At 50.0% G+C, this 20139-nt stretch overlaps 1 protein-coding gene across 1 annotated transcript in view; it reads right to left on the bottom strand.

The window, feature by feature from the left end:
* KCNAB2 (potassium voltage-gated channel subfamily A regulatory beta subunit 2) overlaps positions 1-20139 on the bottom strand; it is a 55481-nt gene that overhangs the window by 20664 nt on the left and 14678 nt on the right. Inside the window, exons 2-4 of the mRNA XM_007942565.2 lie at positions 8957-9000; positions 8161-8198; positions 2495-2574 (exon numbers count right to left, since the gene is read on the bottom strand). Of these exons, the coding sequence (XP_007940756.1) occupies positions 2495-2574; positions 8161-8198; positions 8957-9000 (162 nt within the window). The remainder of the gene's footprint in view (positions 1-2494; positions 2575-8160; positions 8199-8956; positions 9001-20139) is intronic.

Here is a 20139-nt window from a genome sequence, read left to right as displayed (position 1 = left end):
AGAGAGAGAGAGAGAGAGAGAGAGAGAGAGAGAGAGAAGAGGCAGCGGGCTGGCTGGAGCCTGATTCTGGAGCTGGAATGCCCTTATTCCTACTAAGGTTGCCGTGGGCTTATGTCCCCTGCAGGCACTGGTCTGAGCGGCCTTGGCTCCAAGGCAGCCTCAGGAGCCAATGTTCCACTGGGAAAGGCCAGTGCCCATTTCCCTGGCCACCTGGAATTCACTGGGGGAAACACTTGGCAGCTCATTACGTGGGTGAAATTTCCAGACAAGTACATATCTTTTAAAAGTTAAATTATCCACCCTCTATTTTGGAACAATCAACACCTATTCAGGGCCAGGAACTAAGTTCCCAGCAGCTCATGCATGTGTGCGCAGGTGTGTGCTGTGCACGCAGTGTGCACACATGTGCTGTGTGCATGTATGTGCTGTCTGTGCATGTGCATACATGAATGAGTGTGTGTGTGTGTACACACATGCACACACATGGGCATCCTGCTTGTTTTTTGCTTTTGAACAATAGGTAGGCGATGCTATGCCAACCACTGTCTGCTCTGCTTGGCATCACTCCAGATCCTCAGCCAAACTGGGGTCAGCAGGGGTCATGGGCGGGCCCTTCTAGCCTCAGTTGGCACTGAAGAGCTGGGTTAACTTTTAAGAACTTTCTGCTCATAGCAAAATGTTTCTGAGGAAAAACAACAGACGGAGAATGATCCATACCCAGGCCACATTCCGATGATAATAGCCCCTGAGTCATCCACTCAAAAATAATGGGCTATCATTTGCAAGCTGTTTTACATACATTCTGCATGCTCTTGATGGACAGTCGAGATGCCCAGAAAATCCATCAGCCCTGGCCTCTCCCTGCTGTTCCTTGGCCCTGATTTGTGGACAAAGGATTGAGAAAGGAGGAAGAGCAGAATCTAGCAATGCTCCTGGAGCTACAGAAGCCATATACATAGAGTTGGCCAAAGCCTGGGGCTGCTCATGCCTATGACTTTGTGTAGTCAGGCACAAGAGTCCTGCTGCTTTAGGGAAACACCCTAAACAAGGGTCAGGAGGAGAAGCAGGGTGTCAGGAACACACATATTCTAGGTGGTGAAAGGGACAGTTCCTAGCAGTCCCTACCCAAACACTGTCTCCTGCCTGGTCCCCCCTGCACTGTGACCAGCTTCCTGCCAGGGCGGGTATTGGTGCTCATGCATTGGAAGGGGGAGACCAGGTAGGTTTAGTTTTGGGCTGCACAAGAAGCAGCTTCAGCAACCGGTGGAGGAGTGGAGGGGCGGGATGAGGGCAGCAATGCCGGGAGGCTGCTCCTCATGCCCTTGGTGTATATCCAGTTAATGAGGGGAATCAAGGCCAGGGCCACAGAGCAGAATACAGCTGCCAGGACTGGGAGCAAGCTGGGCTATCTGGAGCCAGAGGAGGACGCTGTGTGGAGCTGTCCCTGATCCCATGCTCTAGTGGGCAGCAGAATAAAGCAGAAGCAGGAAGAGGCTGGGGTGGTCATACTGTGGGCTGCCTCTTGGTGGCCTCTGCACTGGGCTTTTAGAACTGCGACCCTTCAGCTTTGCCCATCGGTCTGTCTGGAAAGCATTTCACTTTGATGAGAAGCTACTGCCCGTGGAAGAGGTAGGAAGAGCTATGGAATCAGGAGGGCAGAAGGCTGCTGATGGGGGCCGGAGGAGATGTGAGAGCCCAGCTCAGGGCCCAGGGCTGTCTGTTCCCTCAGGCCCCAGTCAGGTCTTGAGCAGAGGCCCTGTAGGGTCCCTGCTGGTCTGGGCTCTAAGCCTCTGCAGGCTGGGCAGGTGTCGGCCCCGTGGCCATGGCACAGCAGGCCAGGGCTGCAGCCAGCCCGGCTGCTGGGAACTTGGCTTAACATGGGCCAGAGGGGGCACAAGGGAGGGTGAGCAGAGAGCCAAAAATGATTTCACAAACAAAAGCTGACTTTTGGAAACCCGAGGCAGGAGAGTAGATGATGTGATTACAGCCAGTCTGGAAAATCGAAGCCAGAAGGCCTGGCTGAAGAGGGCTAAACTTTTGCATAATTGGGCATGAAGGCTTTCTGCCAAGCCAGGAAGTGCTTTCCATAGCACTGGGGGAGAGGAGACGGGGCAGATGCACCCCTGCTCTGAGGATCTCTGTGCACCCTGCAGCCCTAATGGCCCCATCAAGATATGAGAATGTCAGGTTCGAGGGGCTGGCCACAGGTCACTGTGCACCAGGAGAGCCTGGGAGATAGCTTCATCCTGCTCTCGCCCAGCATGACATTGTCAGCATCAAAGGGATGGTGGCCACTTCGGTGCCTGGACACACAGGGAGTTCAGGCAGTGACCAGTGTCTAAGTGTCCCCATGGAAACAATACCTCCCCGGAGCCACTTAGAGTTTGGAAGAAGAGGCAGAGGGGGAAGCATATTTGTGACTATCCTTGACACACAAGATACATGGGCACCCCAGGAGCCCTGCCTATTTATTCTCACGAAAAAAGGCACCTACTTGCCCGCAGCGTAGACCTCTGCCGTATCGAAGAGGTTGATGCCATTGTCGTAGGCCAAGGTCATCAGCTGCTCTGCCATCTGAAACGAGAAAACCAATGCTGCTCTTGGGCACTACCAGGCCTTGCCAGCAGGGTCCTGGACAGCTCCTCTGCTTCCTCCCTCTTCTTCTTTCCTCTCCCTCTCCCCTGGCCCTGGGCAGGGAAAGAGGCTGCCCAGCTCTGTCCAACACAAATTCAGGGGGCACTGTCAGCTGCCCTCAGTAACAATGCAGAGGAGAACAAAGAAGACAAGATGGGTGAAAAGAGAGCCTGTGGCTTGTGGATTTCTGAGAATGTGGACCACCTGTTGGGATCATCTCAGAGCACCATGGATCCCGGTGGAACGTGTCCTGGGACGCTGCCTCCCGTGGAGTTCTCCCCAGCACCCGCGGGGGACAGGATCATTATTTTTTGCCGATGGGGAGACTGAGGTCCTGTGGCTCATAAATGGGGAGGCTGACATCTGTGCTCTGGTTTTGACTGATATTTCCTTGGCACCACATGCTTCCCACCCTAAATGACATGGTGTGACGTGGTGGTGGCTCCCAGACAGGACCTGATGAATGGTCACTGAGCCCAAGCATGATGCTGCTGACCAGATTTTCCTCCCTATTGTTTTTGTTAGTTGTCATCAAATTGGTTACAACTCATGGTGACCTTATGTATAATAGAACAACATGTTGCCTGGTCCTCTGCTATCTTCATGGTCATTGGTATGTTTGAGACCATCATTGTGACTATCATGTCAATTCATCTCATGGAGGGATTCCTTTGTTTTCACTGACCCTCTGCTTTACCAACCAAGGCGTCCCTTTCTAGCAGCTCATGGCATGTCCAAAGTTGTTGTTGATAGGTGTTACTGAGTCGGCTCTGACTCATAACGATACCATGTACAACAGAAGGAAACACTGCCCGGTCCTGAACCATCCTCACAATCCTTGCTGTGCTTGAACCCATCGCTGTAGTCACTTCATCAATCCATCTTGTTGAGGGTCCTCCCCATTTTTTATGACCCTCTACTTTACCAAGCATGATATCCTTCTCCAGGGAATGGTCCCTCCTGACAACATGACCAAAGTAGATGAGATGAAGTCTTGCCACTCTTGCTTCCAAAGAGCATTCTGGCTGCATTTCTTCTAGGACAGATTTGTTCTTTTGGCAGTCCATGGTATTTTCAGTATTCTTCACCAACAAAGTAAGTGAGCCAAAGCCTTGCCATCTTTGCCTCTAAGGATCATTCTGGCTGTATGTTTTCTAAGGTCCTTATTCCACTATGTCCACCCTGGAAGGTTTCCTCCTCCCTCATTGACGAGGTCTAGAATCTGGACTACTGTGACCATGGGCCAGCCCCTTGTGGATGAGGGAAGCTGGACGAATACGTGAAATCTGCCCTCCCCTCCCTGCAGCAGCCACTGGAGATGATTCACCAGGCAGAGTGCTCTGCAGGAGCTGACATGGTCACGGTCGCCAAGGCTGATCCCACCTGTATGCTACTCATTCCACCTGCTGCTTAGCAAAGAGGAAAACAAATATGAGACTAATGACACCCTGGACAGCACCTTGGATGACTGCAGGCAAGAAAGAACTAGGGAATCAGGGCTGTGCTGTACTGTTTTTTAACTGCTGGGATTCTGGTGTAATTCCTCTTTCAGGGTTTTCTACGTGGATCAATTGCAACGCCAATGTACAAACCACTATATTCATAGCGTTCACCTTGACACTCTTCTGGGTCTTTCCCACGCCTGTCATTCTTCAAAACATGACTTCTAAAGATTTCTACCCTGTGGGTGTATCTACCTATTTCATGGACCCTCTGCTTTGTGACTTCGAGGTTATCTCCAACGTCAGAGTCCCAGCAACTTTACTCAGAGGGAACCTCAGGAGATGAGTAGGCTACCTCCCTGTCCCCTGCCTGAGGGATAAGGAGTCCATTCCTGACCCTGTGCAGCTCTCTGACCCAGGAGCTGGCCACTGGCTTGGAGCTGAAGACCCCTGGGTGACAATCCTTCTCCTCACTCACAGGTGTACCCTTGGTGCCTGTCATGTCCCGGAGGCTCAGGCTCAGTGTCCTTGAAATGGAACATAACATCTACCTCCTTGTGCTCTTGGAGGACAGGTGAGATGAGCCGTGCCATGTTCAAGGTCATGACTCTTAGCTATCATGTGTGTACTACCTGGTCTTTTCTTGAACATATGCTCTGATGGGGTGGAGGAGTAGTATGAGTTCATAGAAAGGACACTGAGCTGGGGGACAGAAACCCGATTCTACACACAGCAGCCCCGATGCTGGTGTCAGGTTGACTGGCACTGTTGGCTCCTCTGTGGGTTTGCTGTGAGAACCAGCTGACTCATGTACATGATGGGGTCTTGTAAACTATGAGCTCTGGGCATGGTAACACGTGCAGGCAGGGCTGATACTCCCACTGCACTCTGAGGCAGGCCTGAGTTTTGCCTCTGGTGTAGCACAGAACAGGTCTAAACTTTTGTCTGCATGCCAGCCACACAGCTGTTGAGTTCCCAGACAATGGGGATCAGCAAGTTTTCCTGTAAAGGGCCAAAGAATGAATATTTTAGGCTTTGTGGGCCAGACAGTCTCTGTTGCAGCTATTCAACCCTGCCGTCATAGTGCAAAGCAGCTGTAGACAATATGTAAACAAGTGGATGTGGCTGTGTGCCAATAAAACTTTATGTACAAAAATAGGCTGGACGCTGGATTTGGCCCACAGACTACTGCTTGCCAACCTTACCTTAGAATAGTGCTTTGCCAGTATAAACCTGCCAGTCCCTTATTTCTGAATCCCCTGGCATCCAGGCAGCATGTGTCACTGCAGTATCTTAAAAACAAGACTCTTCAACCGTAAAGGAAAACAATGTTCTGATACAAGTTATAGCATGGATAGACCTTGAAAACATCATGCTAAGTGAAATCAGTCTTTGCAAAAGGACAAACACTATATGATCTCACTTACATGAAATAAGCAGATGTATAGAAACCAGAGATTATTCATCGTTACCAGGGGTGGGAGAGAGGGATTATTTTTGCTTCAGGGGCATTGAGTTTATGTTAACAGTGGTAGAGTGATTTGGAAAAGGATAAGAATAATGATTGCACAACAAGAAGAATGGAATCAATGTCACTGAATTATACATGGAGAAATTGTCAGATTGGCAAATGTTTTGTTGTGTATCTTTTCACCATGATAAAAAAAAAATGCAAAAAACCCAAAAATAACAACAAAAAAAACAAAACTGTTTCTAGATTCCTTGGCATGCCAGGAGCCCTCCTTTGGCCTGGGGCTGAACAAGGCTCATGGTATTCCAGGTGGGCTGCCCACTTGGAATGCTTCGTGCACCCATGGCTCCCAGGGTTTGGGCTGCGTGTGGGTTCCCTGCAGCCCCAGATGGTTATCTCACACACTGGCTTGGACTGAGCTGGCAGCCAATGCAAGGATCAAACCCTAGTTATTCATCTAAGCTGTGGGGAGGTGGGCCCCTCATACTTGAGGTATTGATTAGTTTTGACACTAAATGGAGGATTTAATACTTGAATCCTGTCTCACTCCTGTGCTCCATCATTTCTTTCTGCTAGCTTTCAGGGAGCTCTGGTAGCATAGTGCCTAAGGCACCTGACTACTAACCAGAAGTCTGGAGGTTCAAACCCACCAGCCACTCCTCGGAAGGAAGATGGGGCAATCTACTTCTGTAGTAATACTGCCTTGGAAACCCAGGGAGGGGTCGCTATGAGTCGGGTTCGACTCAACGGCACATAACAACAACAACAACAGGACCTTTCAGGACTTGACTCTGTCATCTATTGAATACGCTTGTCTTTCAGCTTTGTGAATGTCTTCATACATGTCACCATGTTCCTGATGGGGACACGGCAGAGGCCAGGGTCAGCCATCGGATCAATCACCAGTCCTCTTAGGGTGCAAATGATCTGTTGGTAAGAGATTTATCTAAATGGACAGATGTGCACCCTCCTCTCTGTCTCTCCTGCAAGGACGTCACAGCAGTGTAGTAAATGTTGCTTGGAAATGAAGTTACACCCCCTACAGAATTCTTCTATCTGCTGCTTTAGTGACTACTTTGAAAGAGAAACCAGCTGTGTCAGGCCTGACTTTGGAGCAAACTTGTGGGCTCCAGGCTCTGGCTCTATACTCTAGGTGCTTGGAATGGATCTCATGCCTTGGGATAGAACTTTCCCTGTGGATGATGACTCGTCACTTAAGAACTCTTGACTTTACCCAGAGATGGCACATACCCAGCAGCCTCAAAGCCAGAGTCAAGTAGTCCTCTAAGTAGTTACTTACATAAAAATGAATGAGAACACAACTGAAATGCATTTAAATTTTGATGGAAGCAAAGCTCTTCCTTTGAAAGCTAACAGAGCAATCACAGCTAACAAGATCTTGGATCAATGCACTGATTAATTTTTAAATGCAACCTTTCCATTGGTAAGTAGAGCACAAGCACACATAGCTATTTATGTAGGACGTCCAGGGTTCTTTAAGCAACTGCCACTGTTCTCATTTCCAAGATATGCACCCCTGTTCCAGAAGTGCAACCAGCCTGGGACAGCATCTCCCCTCTCCTTCAGAGAGACCCAGGGTGCCGGCAGTGCCTTGGTGTCCACCTTCCTATCAAATTATGAAGAGACAAGCCCCACAAGGGCACTCAAGTGCAACACCCATGGATAACCGCAGTCATGGATGGGCGGTGTAAAATGCATGGCTATTCAGCCTCTTCTGATGGCAGAAGCAATGACAGAATCTGTATTTGAAATGACCTCCACAAATATGGGAATCCCTGGGTGGTGCAAACCGTGAATGTGTCTGGCCGCTAACTGAAAGGCTGAAGGTTCAAATCCACCCAGAGGCACCTGGAAGAAAGGCCTGCTGATCTACTTCTCAGAAACCAACCACTGAAAACCCCGTGGAGCACAGTTCTGCTCTGACACACATGGAGTCAGAATCAACTTGATGACAACTGTTTTTGTTCAACAAATACGTATGGGATTGGAGTTTAAATTCAAGAGTGCACACAAACTTATACTTGCTCCATTAAAAACCAAAACCAAACTCACTGCCATAGAGTCAGATCCGACTCATAACGACTCCTCCTTGGGTTTCTGAGGTGGTATCACTACACAAGTAGATAGCCCAATATTTCGTCTGAGGAGTGGCTGGTGGGTTTGAACAGCCAGCCTTTTGGTTAGCAGTCAAATGCCTTAGGCACTATGTTACCAGAGCTCTCATACTTGCTCCAGGCTTTAGAATTTGGAAAACATGTGCACTCACTGAATCCCCATGGTTAACTGTGAAGTAGATGTCACACAGATGAGGAACCTGAGTTTCTGGGACTGAGGTATGTGCCTGGTAAGGCCTGAGGTATGTGGCTGGTAAGGGGAGCTACACTTGGCATTTTTATTGGCCACATCATGGGCTCACTTTGCTTTCCCACAGGAGCTGGGCACCCAAATAAAGAAGAAAAAAAGGAGCCATGGCAGTTCCCAGGGCTCAGGCACATTGATTCATGCAAATGACTTGACCATATGTGGAGGTGGACAGCCCGCCACAGGGCTGGGGCTCGCCCTCCTTGGTGCCAAAGTGGGGGCCCATCTTACCTCATCGGTGATCTGGCCCCCAAAGGTCACCCATGTTCCTGGAAGAGACACAGAGGCCCCAGTTAGAGAACTTCCCCATGGGGCTGGGACTCACCCCTGTGGTGCTGCAGGGCCCAGGAGGCGCGGCCACAGCACCATGTTTTCCTGACTCTGCACTGCATTCAGCCTGGCCTCGAGGTAAATCCTACTGTCCTGGAATACACAGCCAAGGTGCAAAATACCTCCAGAGGAAGCAGCCAGGTACAGGCCCTGGGAGGCTGGGCTGACATGGCTTCCATAGAGGGCTATGCAGCAGGGAGCTCTCAGATGTGGCTGGGCAGGGAGAGGTGTGTTCAGGTGGTGGGTGCTGTGTGTGCGTGCAGGAGGAAGGAAAGCATGCTCTGGGAGCAGAATGCATCTCTGGCAGACATGAAAAGGGGGCAAAGGTGCCTGCCCTTCGTGAGGGCCTTCTTCTGTGAAGTCCACCCTGCTGTACGAAAGCCTGAGAGGAGGATGGTCCTTGGACTCTGGGGCGGAAGAGGGGATAGTATGTACAAAGGGCCCCTTGCACTTGGCAGTCTTCAGCTGTATCTTCCATCTGCTGCTTTTAGTAACCACATTGCTGAGGCTGCATCTGTCCCCCTCCCTCTCACAGGCCTCCCTTTACTTTAGTTGCCTTGGCAACTAAGCCACTCTAAATCCTGGGTTTTGGGTGCTGTGGCCACCCTGCCTCCAGGGGATGGGCAGTTCCCTCCGGCCATCCTGCTGTCCCTGTTTCCTGAGTGGGTGTGTGTCCCAGGCGCAGCCCCACACTCACCGAGCCCCAGGCAGGAGACGCGCAGGCCAGACTTGCCCAGATTCCTGAAAAACAAATGCTGTCTGAGCTCCCAGCAGGTGGAGTGAGGCTTGCAGCCCCTGTCCTGGTCCCCGGAGGGCTCTTGAGGGGACCTGCACCCTTCCTGGTAAATGAGGCCAGAGGGATCTGCGCAGGGAAAGGTACAGTGCTGGGCCACCCTCCCCCCCCCCCATACACTCTAGCTGTGTGTGGGCCTGGCTGTGCTGATGACCAAGGAAAGACAGTGGCGACATCTTCAAGTGGTGCTGTCTTGTTTAATGGGCTAAACCATGGTTAGTCTAAGCCTATGGTGCTGAACATGGGCCTCCTCCTGCTAAGAAGCTCTTTTCTTTCTTTTTATTTAAAGTGCCACATTTGAGATTTTGTGATCTTTACTCTCAGTCTTTGCAGAAAGGGCTAGAAGGAGTGTGGCCCACAGGCCTCTCTCTGCCTCCCCAATGTGGGGGATGACAACACTGTCATAGAGTGTAGTTTGCATGTTGGCTGAAGGCCCACCTGTGTTGTGATCCAAGTGGGCCAAGGTCCAGAGACCCCAGTGAGCATCCCGTCAGTGCCCAAATGACATGTCCTCATTAGCACAGCAGCTGTGCCCTCTGCCCATATCCCCATCATGGCTCATGGAGACCTCTGTGCCCCTTGAGGGCCTGCACATGGGTACACCCCGATTCCACACTAATGGGCTATGGGGTCTGTGCCCTCGCTGTGGGTTGCCATAAATACTCTGCTGAGGATGGGTCCTTCCTGGCATAGGCTGTTGGACCTTGGGGGCAGTGGCAGGCTGGGCCTGTTGTGCTGAGTTCAGGACATACCCCTGGCACCTCTCAATTGTCTCGCCATCTACTACCCCACTGTTCCATGAGGTGGTGCCTCCTATCCTGACCTCAAGATTCCCACTTTACAGGCAAGCTCACTGAGACCTGTCTGGGCAACACTCTGGGCTCCTGATCTTTGCTACAGAGGGAGGCACAGGGCCAGGTCTACCCGGAGGGGGGTGGGGGGGGCAGCAGGGTTCCTGCTGCAGCTGAGCCCAGTTCACCTTGATCAGCCTCCCCTTGCTCTCAGGTCTTCTTGCTCTAGGTCAAGGGGCCTGTGCTCTTGGGGCCATTCCTGGGCTGACATTCTTCCAGGAGGTGGGGAGTCAGAGAGCAAAGCAGACTAGATGGGTGAGCTCCACTCCTTCCCCATGGCCCCTGGTTTTCCTGGGGCCATTATACTTTGGACTTTGGCTGTGTCTCTGATATCAGTTTTGTCCCCTTCTCTACCCAAGGGTGGCCTCCTGGAAGGGCAGCATGCGGCTCAAGCTGAGTCTGCCCCATCCCTCTCTGACCCTCCTCAGCCTTGATTTCCCTGGTTACAAGATCCCACCTAGATTATTAGCAGTTGGAGATGGTGATAGCCTAGTTACATCACTTCCTTCTGAGCACTGTTAGGAGTAGTAGCCAGGCCTGTGTTGTTGTTGGGTGCCGTCAAGTCAATCAGTTCTGACTTAAAGACTCCATATGATAGAGTAGCACCTCCCCACAGAGTTCTCTTGGCTGTGATCTTTACAGAAGCAGATTGCCAGGTCTTTCTCCTGTAGGAAGGAGTCCTGGTGGTATAATGGTTAAGTGCTTGGCTGCCAACCAAAAGGTTGACAGTTCAAACCCACCCAGTAGTTCTGCAGGAGAAAACTTAGTGGTCTGCTTCTGTAAAGACCACAGCCTAGAAAACTCTATGGGGCTGTTCTACTTTGTCACATGGGTTTGCTATGAGTCAAAACAGACTCAACAGCAACTAACAACAACAACAACAACAACGGGGGTGGGGGTAGGGTAGGGTAGGGTAGGGGGAGATATAATGATACCTGTAAGAATATGAAAAATGTTTAACATGCAACTCAAATTTAAATGATCTCTAAATTGTTCAGCTTCCTTTATAAAATGTCCAATTAAACCAGTCTGGCTACCAGTCTATTGGTTCCTATAGGGATGCTGGCATTTTTCCTAAATGAGAACCTAATAGCTGCTAGTTTCTCCTTCAGGAAGGTGAACTGGTTCAGCCAGAGGCTACTGGGGAGGCTCTGAAGCTGGAGCATGAAACGAGGGAATGCATGAAAATCAGTCAGAGAGCAGGGTCTGGGCACAGGGTCCTCCTACACTCTGACCCTACACAAAGGTCATTTCCCAAAGGGGCAGGGTACCCAAGACACACAGCATAGAACATGGAGGGTGTGCCTTTTGTCTTATGTGCAAAACAACAATGGACCAATCAGGCTTTAAATATACAGTGTTGTTATGGATTGAATGGTGTCCCCCAAAACTTACATTGAAGTCCTAACCCCTAGACCTGTGAACATGACCTTGCTTGGAAATAGGGTCTCTGAAAATGTTATCAGTTAAATGACCATGAGGTCATACTGGAGTAGGGCAGACTCTAGTTCATTCTGAACAGCACCCTTTTAAAATAGGAGTAAAACAGAGACACCGAGGGACATGGCCACGTGACTCTGGAGTGATGCTGCAGCTGCAAGCCAAGGAACGCCTGAAGAGACAGGAAGGATCTTCCCCTTAGGGCCTTCAGAGAGCATGGCCCTGCCAACACCATGAATTCAGACTTCTAGCCTCCAGAACTGGGTGATGATAAATTTCTGTTCTTTAAAGCCACCCAATTTGTGGAACTGTTATAGCAGCCACAGGAAAAATACACAAATCAGAAAGGGAAATGAAGTTTTCCCCTCTATAAATCCGTGGAATAATCCAATAGCACCCTCATTCTTGTTTGCATGTTCCCAGCCAGAGTAACCTGTGTTTGCAACTACTGCTGGAGAGGCCCAGCTGTTATCACTTAGAAATTCTGCATGCAGACACGGTCCAGTTAGCAGTTTAGGTCAGTTTTCCTACGTGAGCTAGAAAGTAACTGTGGTGAGAAATTATGAAATAACTTACAAGCAGTCTGATAACAAAGCACAAAGGATGAAAGTTCTGACCAGTGGTTCTGAAAAGTTTTGGGGTCATAGATGCCTTTGAGAAACTGATGAACACTCAACAAGAGAAGAATAGAAGGGAAATTCATCAGTATAATAAAAGGCATTTATGAAAACCCATAGCTAACATCACAGGCCATAAAGACTGAGGACTTTCTCATTAAGATCAGGAACAAGACAGGGAAATCCACTCTCACCACTGCTATTCCACATCATTCTGGAAGTCCAAGCTAGAGCAATTAGGCAAGAATGAATGAATGAATGAACGAACGAATAAATAGTATCCAAATAGGGAAGGAGGAAGTAAAATTATCCCGTTTTGCAGATGACATGATCTTATACGTAGAAAACCTCAAGGATCCTACAAGAAAGCTATTAGAACTAATAAATGAATTCATCAAAGTGGCAAGGTACAAGGTCAACACACAAAATCAGTCGGGTTTCTATATATCAGCAATAAGCAAGCTGAAAAAGAACTTAACTGATGAAGGATCCAGACACTTTCTCTGGAAATGCTTAAGGATGTACATACTCTCAGAAGCTTGTTTGCAATGTTCAAGTGTTCCCAGAGTCTTGGGGCCCCTGGACACCTGGTCTAGATAAATTTGGGCACCCAGAAGGGAGGCTGAGACATTGTCTCTGTATAAGTGACCTGGGGAGAAGCTCTCTGACCATGCTCTGTCGGAGGCCAGGTTTTAGGGGTCTCCTGAAAATAAATTTGCATTGGGCATATCTACTGTGAAAGATGTCTTTAAAGTTTTATAAAGCAAAGATGTCACTTTCATGTGTACCTGACCTAAGCCATGGTCTTTTCAATTGCCTCACATGCATGTGAAAGCTGGATAATACAAAAGGAGGACCCAAGAGGAATCGGTGCACTTGAATGGCAGTGTTGGTGGAGAACACTGGTTACACTGGGAGGCCAGAAGAATGAACCAAGGCATGCAACCAGAATACTCCCTAGGAGTGAGGGTGGTGAGACTTCAGCTTGCTTACTTTGGACATGTCGGCAGGAAAGGCCAATTGCTGGAAAAGTGTATCATGGTTGGTAAAGTACAGGGTCTCTGAAACCGAAGTTAATCATCCATGAGATCAACTGATACAACAGCCATAACAATGAGCTCAAACATACCAACAGTCATGAGGCTGGCACAGCACCAGGCAATGTTTCGCTCTGTTGTACGTAAGGTGGCCGTGAGTCAGAGCTGACTTGATGGCAACCAACGGCAACAACAACCTGAAGACTTCTCTTTAATGAGGGTAGAACCAAAAGCTGAACATGCTGCAAGTTCAGGGGAATAGATTGGCTTTTGCAGCAGAGAGGCAGGTGAGGCCAAGAAATAAGAGGCTGTGCCCACCCGTGTCTGTGGCTGGAGAGCAGCGACATGCAGTCTGGGGGAGAAATGATGAAACGCTGTTCTTGCTCTCTGATTCTTGTCTATTCCCAGTTTGATTGGCATGAAATGGACCTGCTTCTCTGATGGGTGCTGAGTCTCCTCCCTGAGCCAGGGTCGGACCCCGGCCTCTGGCTCTCCAGCTGCTGCTCCACCCACTGCCCACAGGAATAATTGAACAAAACTAGGACAGCGCGTGATGCTGCAATTACCCTGCTCAAGTTGCTTCCCTGCTAGAATGATGGTATTAGATCTGCCATGAGCTGCCAGGAGCAGAAGAAGGAATGAGAAGGGACAGGGTATCTCCAGGCAGAACTCTTTATAAATACGGCTTCTCGATGGGGGTGGGATGCTCCACAAATCACAGCCTCATAGGGATAGAGGTGGTGACTTGCTGCTACTGGAAACTTTCTAAATACCAAAATAGTTTCCTACAGCTCCTTCCCTCCCCCAATTAAAACTTGCCATAGTGATAAAATAGTTGGTCAAAAATTCCTAAACCCAAATAACATTGGTCTTCATTAATTTGCCTCAAATCTCTCCAGTGGTCCAGAAAAATGGCTAATGAAGCATTGTTGACATAATCATGGTCAGAGAAAAGCATTGGTCTCCATCTTACACCCACTGAACACTTTATACTGCTAAATACTGCACTCAAACTCTCCGGAAGGGCTTGCATTTGGCAAGGCTCTGGTAAATTATAGATTCTTTTCAAAATAGCAGTTCAGTGTCTTTAGCTATCTAGGCAGAGGACAAACATTTGATCAGGCAATGAGAAAGTAACATCACCTAGATGAGCTGGTTTGATAAAAAGATGACAGGACAGAAAAGACGGTAAGGGTCTTGCTCACCTGGGCAGAATATCATAGGTCTATTTGTATTTACTGTGTCCATGTATCTATTTGGGAGCTCTGGTGGCGTAGTGCCTAAGGTGCTTGACTGCTAACCAGAAGGTTGGTGGTACAAACCCACCAACCACTCCTCGGAAGGAAGTTGGGCAATCTACTTCCGTAGTGATACTGCCTCAGAAACATAAGGAGGAGTCGCTATGAGTCAGAGATGACTCGATGGAACATAACAACAACAACAATAACAATGACAACAGCATGTATCTATTTCCATGTCTGGATCTGTGGGTTTATAATGAACTTTACCCAAAGGATTTGATCTTTGTCCTTGGTTCCTAAAAGATAAGCTCTAAAACCTTGGAATTTCCCCAGTGACTGGAGTCTTTGTTGTCCAAGAGGGTTCCAGACTACACTTGAGGGTTTATGTAATGAAATGACTCTTAGATGAGGGCTGGCAAGGCCAGAAATATCCACCATGTGATATCAGCCCAACTTGAGAGGAGGGGAACTAGAGGTTGGGTTCAACTGTGTGGGCAATGATTCCATCAATCATGCCTATGTAATGAGACCGCAATAGAAAACTAAACACAGAAGCTTGGTGAGCTTCCTGGTTGGTGAAAGACATTGGTGTTTGGGAGGGGAGGTTTTCCATGGAAGCTCTGCCTTGGGGACCTTGCAGATCTAGTTCTATGGATGTCTTCATGCCTATCCTTTTTGTTATAATAAAACTGAAATTGTAAGTTTAGCACTTTCCTGAGTTCTATGAGTTGTTCCAATAAATTATCAAACCTGAGGGGGTAATGGAACTCTCAAAGTTGTAGCTGGCAGGTCAGAAGTGAGGGGGGCCCTAGGGACTCTTGAGCTTATGGCTGGTATTCTGAGGGGACAGAGGGAGCCCCAGAATTTGTAGCCTACAGGTCATAAGTGAGGGTGTCATGGAGACCCTTAAGCTTGCAGCTAGCATCTAAGGTCTGGAGCAGACCTGGTGGTCTGGAGGACTGTGCCCTTTAACTGATAAGATCTGACCTGTCTCTGGTGGTCAAAGTCAGAAAAAGAAGAATTGCTTTTGCAGTTGGTGTCAGAGAGGATATTTAGAATTAGATTTAAGGTTAGAGTTGGCCTCAGAGAAGGTGGACAAAGACACTCCCAATATAGTCCCACACTCAGACTCCAAGCTAAATCAGGACAGGCCAGTTTCATATCTGAGCTGGCAGCAGCAGGTTCCCAGGGAATGTTTGTTGCAGATGATATTGGCATAACACAAGGGTGAGACAGCAGGCTTTGGAATCCAACCCATGGGACTGAATCCGGTCCTTTCCTTACTTGCTGAGCTTGGGCTCCTGTGCTAAGCATCTCCTGGTCCCTGTAGCAAGAACACAGCCCCTTTGGTACTGGCCCTTAGACAGACAGGTAATGTAGAGTTCACCAGATGATATGCCTGCTGGCTCCTCCATGCCCTGGAGCAAGCTGCTGGGAAGGGCCAGTCTCCTGGTAAGGTGGTGGGAGGCACGATTGGGATTGGGTCTATCTGCAATCCCTGTAGCCCCCACAATGGCCCTGGGACAGTCACTCTGGAGAAATCCTAAAACGAGTGCTATAGGATGGAAGAGGTGCTCAGCAAGGGGTGCCCGACAGGTCATGGCTAGGATTTCAACTCCCACTTCAGCTGCTATGAAAGTACACACCCTACAGGGGTATAAGACCCACCTCACACCCCTATACCATGACAAAATGCTCACTAGACCTCTGGCATGTACAGGCTTGCTTGCTCCTCCATTTGATGGATGAGGGTAGAGCAGTTAGGAAGTGATAGGGCTGGATTTGAAGCCTAGTCTTTAGGCTACAAGCCCTCCAGCCCAATAAGGACCCCCTTCACTACTTTGGGAAGAGCCCCATGCTGCAGTGGTTAAGTGCTCAGCTAATCGAAAGGTCGGCAGTTTGAATCCACCAGCTGCCCTGCTGGAGAAAGATGTGATGGTCTGTTTTTGTTAAGATTACAACCTTGGAAATTTTATGGGGCAGTTCTACTCTGTTCTGTAGGGTCTCCATGAGTTGGAATTGATTCTATGGCAATGGGTTGGTTTTTGCTTTCACTGTCCTGGCTTGATATTCACATGCACGTGCACATACACATAGACACTCACACACAGGCTCACATAACATTCATGCACACACATGCACGCACACACACCCCACCCGGTAATCTGGAGGACTCAGCTTCTTAGAGACCTCTTCCTCAACAGATCTTAGGTAGGGAATCATGTGAATAGCCATACTTCCTACTGACACAATGCTTTATATTTTTTTAAATGGCCTCATACATATTAACTCCTTTGATGAGCATCTGATTGACTCAAAAGTTGCAGTAGCTAACAGGTATCTAAAGAAAAAAAATTCTGTTTACTCTTATCTTTTGATCCCCAATTAACCAAAGAGATAAATCCCCAGAGTTTTTAGAACAGAGAATGCTATTCCCCATTGTCCTCACCTAGCCTTTTACCCCAGAAGTTGACTAAAGAACAGCAAGCTTTCCCCAAGGACCCAAGGCAGGAAGGAGATGGGCCAAGATGCCAGAGGAGTCAGTTACCCAGGGATTCCATCTAGAGGTGGCACTGGACTTATAGGAGATGGCTCTTTTTCCTGAGGTTTGACTTTTAGACATTGGTTGTGGAGGGATTTATGCTATAATCCTCAGTTAGTAGAACTGACTCCTCAATACTTGTCATGTTGGCACCAACATCAGCCACGAACCTAGACAATTCTCCTCAAATCAACTGGAACTGCCTGTGGCTTTTTCTGAGGTTGGGAGCACATGTGACTGTTGGGGTCATTGGAAATAGAGTTGTGCCTGCCTCCAATTTTGGAAGACCTTTCCCACAGAAAACCTGGGAACCAGAGACCTAACTTAGCCTGCCTAGCTTATCCAGATCCCATGGTGTAGAGAGACCTGCTCCCTAAGACACACCATTCTTGAAGCACTCAGGGCTCTAGGCACAGAGGGACTCAGGGTAGCAAGAAATGCCTTGTGCCTAGTAGTGTGCCCCCAGGACTCTGCTCCCCAAGAGCTCTCCTACAAAGAGGGGACCCTCTCTTGTCAATCATCGCCCTATAAGCATTTGAGCCAGGGAAGCCCTGGGCTGGGCTCTGGTGGCATTCAGGGAAGGTCCCTGCCCTACAGACTCTGGGCTTTGCACTTTCATCACACATAAGTCACAGTGAGAGATCCCAGAGCCAGGTGGGAGTGACTGAGCTCAAATGGTGAGAAACCCAGCAGCCAGTATGGACCCATTGCAGGGCAGCTCAGGAAGTTCCCTTGCTGTATACCTGCCAGAGAAGAACTCAGGCTGGGGAGGGAAGGTAAACTTTGTCATCTCTATCACCTGCCAGTCCCTGACTACCAAACAGATGCTTGCCATGCTGGGCTTGTTGAAGAGACACGAGACTACCATGGGCTGCCTTCTTGGGCCCCTGGGTGCTGGGGAGTGAGGAGAAAGAGGGGGTATAGGAGCCTGTGGCCAATGCTTGCTCAGGCTCCCAGGCAGAGGAAGCTTTGCACAGAGTCACTGTGGGTGACCTCTATGAAGGGAACCAAATGTGCAGAATGATGGGAGAAAGACCCAAGCACCATCTTCCTCTGTGACATGAAGAGAGAAACTTGGGGCTAACCCTGAGCCTGAATTTTATTTCATGCCAAGTCAACCAAGTACTAAAAATAGCTCCTGTCCTCTTGGCACCTAAACATGAAAACCAGAGATTTGCAGATTTTAAGGACTATTGCAGGTGGTGGTGATGGGGGTGGGGGTGGGGGTGGGGGGAAAGGGTAGCCCCCATCTGCCAAGCCTTCCCACCTCCTACCTGTATTTCATGCCAGGCTGCTTCCCGCTGGTGTCAGTGGCACCCGGGAGGCTCTGCACCGATAGCTGCCCTAGGCTCCGGGCCACCATGGCCACAGTGCGGAAGCGGCTGCGGGTGCCCAGGCTGGGGCTGCTGCCTGTTGGCCGGCCCAGACGCTCATCAGGGCCTCGGGCCTTGAGGCTGTGCTCGGAGCACATGAAGGAGACCTGCATGCTGGAGGCCGGCTGAGTCCTGGCCAGAGGTCACTGCCCTTACAGGCTGCTCCTTGCCCTGAGGAAGATGCGATGCCCCAAGGGGGAGACTCTGCAAGAAGGCCCCTTAGAAGCTAGGATCAGGAAGCACTGATGGTAGAAGGGCTTGTGTGCTCTCTGAGGGGAGGGAATCAGAGCTCCAGAGATGAGCCAGAAGAGACCTTCTTGAAAACTTGACGGTCGGGCGGAGAGCTGCCATCTCTGCCTCTCACATCTTCCTGGCATCAGGAACTCCTTCCTCTGTCCCTGCCCTGGTCTGGCCCAGGCTGCCTAGCGTCTGGCTCCGGCTCACGGGTGCCCTCCTGTGTGGTCTTCAGAGTGTCTGTAGGGCTGGGCTGCAAGTTCTCTCTGACCTATGAGAGAAATCTCCTTCCTTTAACAGGAGAAGGGGAGCCTCCTCAAGTCCTGGTTGCTCCCTGAGCCTTGGGGCAGCTAGCAGGTGTTCAGGGTGGGGGGTGGGGGGAGGTGGCCCCTGGGCACAGGTTCCCTGGAGGAACATCCACCTGGGAGGAAGTAGCCTGGGGGGCACCTTGGGAGCAAGAGTCCTGGGAGGGGGTGGCCTTTGGGACCAGGTGCCCCGTGGCAGAAGGCTGTCTGGGAAGCTGAGTGTGGCCGCTTGCCTGCTCTCCTGGGCTCTGGTGGCTGAGGGTGGAGCAGCTGCTTCTCTGAGTCTCTCCAGAGGGAACCTGCCGAGGCTCCCACCAAGTCAATTAGGCGACCAGTGAGAGGTGCAGGGAGTGCCTGGCGATTCATTATTAATGAAGCAGGAGGTATCGGCCGCCTGCCGGGCAGTCACTGGCTGCTCAAAGCTGACAGCCGCTTGGTCAGGGGGGCCAGGGAGGATGCCTGGGCTGGCACTGCAGCAGGGTGGGCGGAGGACAAGGCAGCAGGGCAGGCAGGGAAGGGGGAAGCAGAATGGGTGGCCAGTCAAGTGTGTGGGTGGCCAGCTCCAGCCAGAGCTTCGGGGGTGAGTGCCCGGCTCTGCCCACTTATGGTTCTGAGCTAGGAAAGGGGGCTTCAGCTGGGGCAGAAATACAGGAAGAAATGACTACTTTGTTTTGATAATAACGATATGGATGGCCCAAGGAAAGAAACCCAGGGGTCAAAGGGACAGAAGACCTGAGAGGTCCGCGCACTTGGCCCAGTACTTGGCTCAAAGAAGATGCTCAAGGAATTCTGGAATGAATGAGGGCATGAGTGAGTGAGTGAATGAAGCCCTGCCCTTTTCCCCAGCCTCCCTACCATCTTTTCTATACTTGTGGCCTCAGGATCCAGTTGAGAATGAGGCTGTACTCCTGGAGCAAAGCTCAGTAGGGCTTCTGGAAATGCAGAGAGCCACCCTTGTTGGCAGAAAGGCTAGCTTTGCCTTCTGATCCTGAGTATCCAGCTCACCCCCTGTGGTGTGGGCCTTGGCCAAAGGTGTCTTTTAGGTCCCCTTTTGCCCTGCTGAGAGGGGCTGAGACGAGAGCACTAGATGGGGCAGCAAGAGATCAGGGGCTAGTTCCAGTTCTACGCTTATTTGCTGAGTGATCCAGAGCTGGTGTCTTGCCCTCTCTGAGCTATTCTGCCCCTCCCAGCTCAGCCCTGACAGGCCCTTCCAAGCTCTTCGGGCTCTGCTCTGTGGGGACCAGAAAACTGTATACCCAGAGATGTCCATGATAGATGATGACATTCCTAATGCCCCCCACCCTGCCCTGTGCCTACTCTACCTTATGCACATAGATCAAGAATGGACCTTGTTTGAGTCTTGGACTCTCTGCTCTTGAGCTGAGCAGCCTCAAGCAAGTCCTGAGCTTCAGTGTCCTTAAGTAGAGATGCAGATCACAAAGGAACT

Source organism: Orycteropus afer, unplaced genomic scaffold (genome assembly GCF_000298275.1).
Source record: "Orycteropus afer afer isolate SDZICR_OR568_19922 unplaced genomic scaffold, OryAfe1.0 scaffold00094, whole genome shotgun sequence".
NCBI lineage: Eukaryota > Metazoa > Chordata > Mammalia > Tubulidentata > Orycteropodidae > Orycteropus > Orycteropus afer.
The sequence above is the reverse complement of the archived record's forward strand: the minus strand, read 5'-3'. Positions and strand labels throughout refer to the sequence as shown.